The sequence below is a fragment of the Triticum dicoccoides genome, chromosome 1B (genome assembly GCF_002162155.2).
Source record: "Triticum dicoccoides isolate Atlit2015 ecotype Zavitan chromosome 1B, WEW_v2.0, whole genome shotgun sequence".
Classification (NCBI taxonomy): Eukaryota; Viridiplantae; Streptophyta; class Magnoliopsida; order Poales; family Poaceae; genus Triticum; species Triticum dicoccoides.
The window spans coordinates 628,927,078-628,937,578 of NC_041381.1; the positions used below are offsets into that span (position 1 = coordinate 628,927,078).

Genomic DNA, 10,501 nt, shown 5'->3' on the forward strand with positions numbered 1-10,501 from the left:
GTAGAGCCTGCTGTCCGTGTGCTCCTGCAGCGTCTTCGGCAGCCACCCTCCTCTTCCCTTTTGCTTCTCTTGCTCTCTCACATCGTTCATCCGAGCTGAACTCGACGGCAAGAGATCAAGCCAGGTGCGCCGCTCTCTCCTCTCTACTGGATCTGCTTCTTCTTCTTTGGTTGTTAGCCGCGCTCTCGTGGAGGCTCGATCTGTGTGCTAGCTGTGGCGTCTCACGCACAGGCAAGTAGCTGGATAATGGCTGCTTTCAGCCTAGCGAGCTGCCTGGGGCTGGAGGCAAGGAAGAAGGCAGCACCTCCCTCGGCCGATCTGCGCAGCCGCACCGCGGCACGAACCTTCACCTTCGACGAGCTCGCGGCGGCGACCAGGAGCTTCAAAGACGGCTTCCGCATCGTTCGGGAGGCGAGTCTCTACAAAGGCTACCTCAGGAGCGTCAATCAGGTGACAGTCCTTTCCTGCCTACCTAGCTGATCCTTTTTTCACCGGGTTTAGCTAGGACTCAGTCGACTGACATCAGCATCGTATGTATAGGCCTGTGTCGATCGATTGATTTTCCCGTTCATGTGGGCTGTGTGTACGAGGCTTTTCTTAAGTGGGCTGCTTTCTCCCAAAAGCTTGTCTCGTGCTGGGCTATCTTCTTTTCCGGTGCCTATTTTTCTTAAGTGTGCTGGGCTGTGCTTGGTTGGTTACTTTTTTTTGTAAAATATATCAGTGTCTGTGTCAACGCTGCCAGGCGTGGAGTGCGTCCCCATGAAACATAACATAATGCATAAAAAAATAGTGTGTTTGTATTACTTGAGCACATAATTTTGACACAAAAAATGGAAAAATAAATTAGAGAACATCTTTGGTTGAACTAAAAATGAGCTTCCTGGTGCATGTCATAAAAACTGCTAAAAAAGGGGAAGCAGTTAGTAGAAAACTGAAGGTCACTCTCTGATCAACAAAAATGTAATTTGGAACAAGACTAATGTTGCATATATATGCCTAGTCTGGGACCATCTACTTCCTTCTTAGTGTATATCACTAGTTTTAGGTGATCCGTGCGAAAATAAAATATATTTTAAATAAAATAATAAGTTACATACGGATGACGGACATGCAATTGCGTGTGATCAACGTGTGAGCGGTCAGATGACACTATTTTGAGAAAAAAAAAGGTTGCATAGAAATGACAAGCATGCAATTGTGCGTGGACGATTGACATGTGGCTGGCACGTGCATAACCAGTGGCACTATCTTATAAAAATATAAATATATTAAGTTGTACATGGATGGGCATGGCCAGAGTACGTGCGACTACGCGGTCCATGGGTGTGCAAGTCGAGTGGCGTTATTTAAAGTAAAAATCCTAGACATCACTAATAATAAGAAAAGGAAAAAACACAAAAACAAAAAAAAATAGAAAGTAGAAAACGAAAAAGTTAAAAATAAACCCATCATATCGATCTGCCCAAGCAAACAACCGCCTGCCCCACACACACCCTAGTTTTGCTCGGGTGGTGTCACTTGCAATTACATGCAGACTACACATATGTGGTTGCGCTGTTGGGGAACGTTGCAAAAAATTAAAAATTTTCCTACGGTTTCACCAAGATCCATCTATGAGTTCATCTAAGCAACGAGTCAAGGGGAGTGAGTTTGCATCTACATACCACTTGTAGATCGAGTGCGGAAGCGTTCAAGGGGATGGTGATGATGGAGTCGTACTCGTCGTGATTCGGATCACCGATGACCAAGTGCTGAACGGACAACACCTCTGCGTTCAACACACGTACGGTACGGGCGACGTCTCCTTCGTCTTGATCCAGCAAGGAGGAAGGAGAGGATGAGGAAGACAGCTCCAATGGCAGCACGACGGCGTGGTGCAGTTGGTGCAGCAGTATTCCGACAGAGCTTCGCCAAGCACGTACGGAGGAGGAAAGGTGTTGGGGAGGGGAGGGGCTGCGCCTTGGCTTGTGTTTTTGCAGCCCTCCCCTCACCCCTCTATATATAGGAGGAGAGGGGCAAGGGGGCCGGCCCTCTAGGGGAAACCCTAGAGGGGGGCGGCGGCCAAAGGGAGAGGGAAAAGGGTGGCTTTGCCCCCCAAGCTAGGGGGGCGCCCCCTTTAGGGTTTCCCCTCCCCTTGCCCTAGCCGCATGGGCCTAGGTGGGGAGGCGCGCCCAGCCCACTAGGGGCTGGCTCCCTCTCCCACACAGCCCATGTGGCCCCCCCGGGAGGGGTGGCCCCACCCGGTGGACCCCTGGAACCCTTCCGGTGGCCCCGGTACAATACCGGTATGCCACCGAAACTTTCCGGTGTCCGTTTAACCACTTTCCTTATATAAATCTTTACCTCCGGACCATTTCGGAACTCCTCGTGACGTCCGGGATCTCATCCGGGACTCCGAACAACATTCGGTAATCACATACTTGTCTTCCTTATAACCCTAGCGTCACCGAACCTTAAGTGTGTAGACCCTACGGGTTCGGGAGACATGCAGACATGACCGAGACGACCTCAGGTCAATAACCAACAGCGGGATCTGGATACCCATGTTGGCTCCCACATGCTCCTCGATGTTGTCATCGGATGAACCACGATGTCGAGGATTCGATCAAACCCCGTATGCAATTCCCTTTGTCAATCGGTATGTTACATGCCCGAGACTCGATCGTCGGTATCCCAATACCTCGTCCAGTCTCGTTACCGGCAAGTCACTTTACTCGTACCGTAATGCATGATCCCGTGACCAGACACTTGGCCACCTTGATCTCATTATGATGATGCACTACCGAGTGGGCCCAGTGATACCTCTCCGTAACACGGAGTGACAAATCCCAGTCTTGATCCGTGTCAACCCAACAGACACTTTCGGAGATACCTGTAATGCACCTTTATAGTCACCCAGTTACGTTGTGATGTTTGGTACACCCAAAGCACTTCTACGGTATCAGGGAGTTACACGATCTCATGGTCTAAGGAAGAGATACTTGACATTGGAAAAGCTCTAGCAAACGAACTAACCGACCTTTGTGCTATGCTTAGGATTGGGTCTTGTCCATCACATCATTCTCCTAATGATGTGATCCCGTTAGCAACGACATCCAATGTCCATAGCTAGGAAACCATGACTATCTGTTGATCACAACGAGCTAGTCAACTAGAGGCTCACTAGGGACATATTGTGGTCTATGTATTCACACATGTATTACGATTTCCGGATAACACAGTTATAGCATGAATAAAAGACTATTATCATGAACAAAGAAATATAATAATAACACTTCTATTATTGCCTCTAGGGCATATTTCCAACAGTCTCCCACTTGCACTAGAGTCAATAATCTAGTTACATTGTGATGAATCGAACACCCATAGAGTTCTGGTGTTGATCATGTTTCGCTCGCGAGAGAGGTTTAGTCAATGGATCTGCGACATTCAGATCCGTATGTACTTTGCAAATTTCTATGTCTCCATCTTGAACATTTTCACGGATGGAGTTGAAACGACACTTGATGTGCCTGGTCTTCTTGTGAAACCTGGGCTCCTTGGCAAGGGCAATAGCTCCAGTGTTGTCACAGAAGAGTTTGATCGGCCCCGACGCATTGGGTATGACTCCTAGGTCGGTGATGAACTCCTTCACCCAAATAGCTTCATGCGCTGCCTCCGAGGCTGCCATGTACTCCGCTTCACATGTAGATCCCGCCACCACGCTCTGCTTGTAGCTGCACCAGCTTACTGCTCCACCATTCAACATATACACGTATCCGGTTTGTGACTTAGAGTCATCCAGATCTGTGTCGAAGCTAGCGTCGACGTAACCCTTTACGACGAGCTCTTCGTCACCTCTATAAACGAGAAACATGTCCTTTGTCCTTTTCAGGTACTTCAGGATATTCTTGACCGCTGTCCAGTGTTCCTTGCCGGGATTACTTTGGTACCTTCCTACCAAACTTACGGCAAGGTTTACATCAGGTCTGGTACACAGCATGGCATACATAATAGATCCTATGGCTGAAGCATAGGGGATGACACTCATCTCTTCTATATCTTTTGCCGTGGTCGGGCATTGAGCCGAGCTCAATCTCACACCTTGCAATACAGGCAAGAACCCCTTCTTGGACTGATCCATTTTGAACTTCTTCAAAATTTTATCAAGGTATGTGCTTTGTGAAAGACCTATGAGGCGTCTCGATCTATTTCTATAGATCTTGATGCCTAATATATAAGCAGCTTCTCCAAGGTCCTTCATTGAAAAACACTTATTCAAGTAGGCCTTAATGCTGTCCAAGAATTCTATATCATTTCCCATCAATAGTATGTCATCTACATATAATATGAGAAATGCTACAGAGCTCCCACTCACTTTCTTGTAAATGCAGGCTTCTCCATAAGTCTGCATAAACCCAAATGCTTTGATCATCTCATCAAAGCGAATGTTCCAACTCCGAGATGCTTGCACCAGCCCATAAATGGATCGCTGGAGCTTGCATACTTTGTTAGCGTTCTTAGGATCGACAAAACCTTCCGGCTGGATCATATACAGTTCTTCCTTAAGATAACCGTTAAGGAATGCCGTTTTGATGTCCATCTGCCATATCTCATAATCATAGTATGCGGCAATTGCTAACATGATTCGGACGGACTTAAGCTTCGCTACGGGAGAGAAAGTCTCATCGTAGTCAATCCCTTGAACTTGCCGATAACCCTTAGCGACAAGTCGAGCTTTATAGATGGCAACATTACCATCCGCGTCCGTCTTCTTCTTAAAGATCCATTTGTTTTCTATCGCTCGCCGATCATCGGGCAAGTCAGTCAAAGTCCATACTTTGTTTTCATACATGGATTCTATCTCGGATTTCATGGCTTCTAGCCATTTGTTGGAATCTGGACCCGCCATAGCTTCTTCATAGTTCGAAGGTTCACCGTTGTCTAACAACATGATTTCCAGGACAGGGTTGCCGTACCACTCTGGTGTGGAACGTGTCCTTGTGGACCTACGAAGTTCAGTAGCAACTTGATCCGAAGTACCTTGATCATCATTATTTTCCTCTTCAGTTGGTGTAGGCATCACAGGAACATTTTCCTGGGCTGCACTACTTTCCGGTTCAAGAGGTAGTACTTCATCGAGTTCTACTTTCCTCCCACTTACTTCTTTCGAGAGAAACTCTTTTTCCAGAAAGGATCCGTTCTTGGCAACAAAGATCTTGCCCTCGGATCTTAAGTAGAAGGTATACCCAATGGTTTCCTTAGGGTATCCTATGAAGACGCATTTTTCCGACTTGGGTTCGAGCTTTTCAGGTTGAAGTTTCTTGACATAAGCATCGCATCCCCAAACTTTTAGAAACGACAGCTTAGGTTTCTTCCCAAACCATAATTCATACGGTGTCGTCTCAACGGATTTAGACGATGCCCTATTTAAAGTGAATGTAGCTGTCTCTAGAGCGTATCCCCAAAATGATAGTGGTAAATCGGTAAGAGACATCATAGACCGCACGATATCTAATAGAGTGCGATTACGACGTTCGGACACACCGTTACGCTGAGGTGTTCCAGGCGGCGTGAGTTGTGAAACGATTCCACATTTCCTTAAGTGTGTACCAAATTCGTGACTTAAGTATTCTCCTCCATGATCTGAACGTAGGAATTTTATCTTTCGGTCACGTTGATTCTCTACCTCATTCTGAAATTCCTTGAACTTTTCAAAGGTCTCAGACTTGTGTTTCATTAAGTAGACATACCCATATCTACTCAAGTCATCAGTGAGAGTGAGAACATAACGATATCCTCCGCGAGCCTCAACACTCATTGGACCGCACACATCGGTATGTATGATTTCCAACAAGTTGGTTGCTCGCTCCATTGTTCCGGAGAACGGAGTCTTGGTCATCTTGCCCATGAGGCATGGTTCGCATGTGTCAAATGATTCATAATCGAGAGACTCTAACAGTCCATCCGCATGGAGCTTCTTCATGCGCTTGACACCAATGTGACCAAGGCGGCAGTGCCACAAGTATGCGGGACTATCGTTATCAACTTTACATCTTTTGGTATTCACGCTATGAATATGTGTAGTATTACGCTCAAGATTCATTAAGAATAAACCATTGACCATCGGAGCATGACCATAAAACATATCTCTCATATAAATCAAACAACCATTATTCTCAGACTTAAATGAGTAGCCATCTCGTATTAAACGAGATCCAGATACAATGTTCATGCTCAAACTTGGCACTAAATAACAATTATTAAGGTTCAAAACTAATCCCGTGGGTAAATGTAGAGGTAGCGTGCCGACGGCGATCACATCGACTCTGGAACCATTCCCGACGCGCATCGTCACCTCGTCCTTCGCCAGTCTCCGCTTATTCCGCAGCCCCTGTTGTGAGTTACAAATATGAGCAACGGCACTGGTATCAAATACCCAGGAGTTACTACGAGTACTGGTGAGGTACACATCAATTACATGTATATCGAATATACCTTTAGTGTTGCCGGCCTTCTTATCCGCTAAGTATTTGGGGCAGTTCCGCTTCCAGTGACCCTTCCCCTTGCAATAAAAGCACTCAGTCTCAGGCTTGGGTCCATTCTTTGACTTCTTCCCGGCAACTGGCTTACCGGGCGCGGCAACCTCCTTGCCGTCCTTCTTGAAGTTCTTCTTACCCTTGCCCTTCTTGAACTTAGTGGTCTTATTGACCATCAACACTTGATGTTCTTTCTTGATTTCAACCTCTGCTGACTTCAGCATGGAAAATACTTCAGGAATGGTCTTTACCATCCCCTGCATATTGTAGTTCACCATGAAGCTCTTGTAGCTTGGTGGGAGCGACTGAAGGATTCTGTCAATGACCGCCTCATCCGGGAGGTTAATGTCCAGCTGGGACAGGCGGTTGTGCAACCCAGACATTTTGAGTATGTGCTCACTGACAGAACTATTTTCCTCCATCTTACAACTGTAGAACCTGTCGGAGACTTCATATCTCTCGACCCGGGCGTGAGCTTGGAAAACTAGTTTCAGCTCTTCGAACATCTTATATGCTTCGTGATGCTCAAAACGCTTTTGGAGCCCCGGTTCTAAGCTGTAAAGCATGCCGCTCTGAACGAGGGAGTAATCGTCAGCACGAGATTGCCAAGCATTCATAATGTCTTGGTTCTCTGGGACGGGAGCGTCACCTAGCGGTCCTTCTAGGACATATTGTTTCCTGGCAGCTATGAGGATGATCCTCAGGTTCTGGACCCAGTCCGTATAGTTGCTGCCATCATCTTTCAGCTTGGTTTTCTCTAGGAACGCGTTGAAGTTCATGTTGACATGAGCGTTGGCCATTTGATCTACAAGACATATTATGCAAAGGTTTTAGACTAAGTTCATGATAATTAAGTTCCTCTAATCAAATTATTGAATGAACTCCCACTCAGATTAGACATCCCTCTAGTCATCTAAGTGTTACACGATCCGAGTCGACTAGGCCGTGTCCGATCATCACGTGAGACGGACTAGTCATCGTCGGTGAACATTCTCATGTTGATCGTATCTTCCATACGACTCGTGTTCGACCTTTCGGTCTCCGTGTTCCGAGGCCATGTCTGTACATGCTAGGCTCGTCAAGTTAACCCTAAGTGTTTTGCATGTGTAAAACTGTCTTACACCCGTTGTATGTGAACGTAAGGATCTATCACACCCGATCATCACGTGGTGCTTCGAAACGACGAACTTTAGCAATGGTGCACAGTTAGGGGAGAACACTTCTTGAAATTATTGTAAGGGATCATCTTATTTACTACCGTCGTCCTAAGTAAACAAGATGCATAAACATAATAAACATCACATGCAATTATATAGTTGTAGTGACATGATATGGCCAATATCATATAGCTCCTTTGATCTTCATCTTCGGGGCTCCCTGATCATCTTGTCACCGGCATGACACCATGATCTCCATCATCGTGTCTTCATGAAGTTGTCACGCCAACGACTACTTCTACTTCTATGACTAACGCGTTTAGCAATAAAGTAAAGTAGTTTACATGGCGTTCTTCAATGACACGCAGGTCATACAAAAATAAAGACAACTCCTATGGCTCCTGCCGGTTGTCATACTCATCGACATGCAAGTCGTGATTCCTATTACAAAAACATGATCTCATACATCACAATATATCATTCATCATCCATCACAACTTCTGGCCATATCACATCACATGATCAATCGCTGCAAAAACAAGTTAGACGTCCTCTAATTGTTGTTGCATCTTTTACGTGGCTGCAATTGGGTTCTAGCAAGAACGTTTTGTTACCTACGAATAACCACAACGTGATTTTGTCAACTTCTATTTACCCTTCATAAGGACCCTTTTCATCGAATCCATTCCAACTAAAGTGGGAGAGACAGACACCCGCCAGCCACCTTATGCAACTAGTGCATGTCAATCGGTGGAACCGGTCTCACGTAAGCGTACGTGTAAGGTTGGTCCGGGCCGCTTCATCCCACAATACCGCTGAAGCAAGATAAGACTAGTAGTGGCAAGCAAGTTGACAAGATCTACGCCCACAACAAAATTGTGTTCTACTCGTGCAAAGAGAACTACGCATAGACCTAGCTCATGATGCCACTGTTGGGGAACGTTGCAGAAAATTAAAAAATTTCCTACGGTTTCACAAAGATCCATCTATGAGTTCATCTAAGCAACGAGTCAAGGGAGTGAGTTTGCATCTACATACCACTTGTAGATCGAGTGCGGAAGCGTTCAAGGGGATGGTGATGATGGAGTCGTACTCGTCGTGATTTGGATCACCGATGACCAAGTGCTGAACGGACAACACCTCCGCGTTCAACACACGTACGGTACGGGCGACGTCTCCTTCGTCTTGATCCAGCAAGGAGGAAGGAGAGGATGAGGAAGACAGCTCCAATGGCAGCACGACGGCGTGGTGCAGTTGGTGCAGCAGTATTCCGACAGAGCTTCGCCAAGCACGTACGGAGGAGGAGAGGTGTTGGGGAGGGGAGGGGCTACGCCTTGGCTTGTGTTTTTGCAGCCCTCCCCTCACCCCTCTATATATAGGAGGATAGGGGCAAGGGGGCCGGCCCTCTAGGGGAAACCCTAGAGGGGGGCGGCGGCCAAAGGGAGAGGGAAAAGGGTGGCTTGCCCCCCAAGCTAGGGGGCGCCCCCTTTAGGGTTTCCCCTCCCCTTGCCCTAGCCGCATGGGCCTAGGTGGGGAGGCGCGCCCAGCCCACTAGGGGCTGGATCCCTCTCCCACACAGCCCATGTGGCCCCCCCGAGAGGGGTGGACCCCCGGAACCCTTCCGGTGGCCCCGGTACAATACCGGTATGCCACCGAAACTTTCCGGTGTCCGTTTAACCACTTTCCTTATATAAATCTTTACCTCCGGACCATTCCGGAACTCCTCGTGACGTCCGGGATCTCATCCGGGACTCCGAACAACATTCGGTAATCACATACTTGTCTTCCTTATAACCCTAGCGCCACCGAACCTTAAGTGTGTAGACCCCACGGGTTCGGGAGACATGCAGACATGACCGAGACGACCTCGGGTCAATAACCAACAGCGGGATCTGGATACCCATGTTGGCTCCCACATGCTCCTCGATGTTTTCATTGGATGAACCACGATGTCGAGGATTCGATCAAACCCCGTATGCAATTCCCTTTGTCAATCGGTATGTTACATGCCCGAGACTCGATCGTCGATATCTCAATACCTCGTTCAGTCTCGTTACCGGCAAGTCACTTTACTCGTACCGTAATGCATGATCCCGTGACCAGACACTTGGCCACCTTGAGCTCATTATGATGATGCACTACCGAGTGGGCCTAGTGATACCTCTCCGTAACACGGAGTGACAAATCCCAGTCTTGATCCGTGTCAACCCAACAGACACTTTCGGAGATACCTGTAATGCACCTTTATAGTCACCCAGTTACGTTGTGACGTTTGGTACACCCAAAGCACTCCTGCGGTATCCGGGAGTTACACAATCTCATGGTCTAAGGAAGAGATACTTGGCATTGGAAAAGCTCTAGCAAACGAACTAACCGACCTTTGTGCTATGCTTAGGATTGGGTCTTGTCCATCACATCATTCTCCTAATGATGTGATCCCGTTATCAACGACATCCAATGTCCATAGCCAGGAAACCATGACTATCTGTTGATCACAACGAGCTAGTCAACTAGAGGCTCACTAGGGACATATTGTGGTCTATGTATTCACACGTGTATTACGATTTCCGGATAACACAGTTATAGCATGAATAAAAGACTATTATCATCAACAAGGAAATATAATAATAACACTTTTATTATTGCCTCTAGGGCATATTTCCAACATGCGCATGGGGGAATGTGCAACTAGTGTCGGAGATGCAAATGGCCCGCCCCCTCTCCCACCGCCCCCTCCGGCAAAACAAAGGTCCAGTTGCAACTATGTTCGGGGACATGCAGTTGCGGTCAGGTGCGGCGCCTAGTGTCGGACATGCAACTGGCCCA

The 10,501-nt window shown here is 47.2% G+C and overlaps 1 protein-coding gene across 1 annotated transcript in view; it reads left to right on the top strand.

The window, feature by feature from the left end:
• The first annotated feature begins 246 nt into the window (after nt 1-246).
• Nucleotides 247-10,501, top strand: part of LOC119350742 (probable serine/threonine-protein kinase PBL7) — a 23,924-nt gene continuing 13,669 nt past the window's right edge. The window contains 1 exon segment of the mRNA XM_037618424.1: nt 247-450. Within this exon segment, the coding sequence (XP_037474321.1) occupies nt 247-450 (204 nt within the window).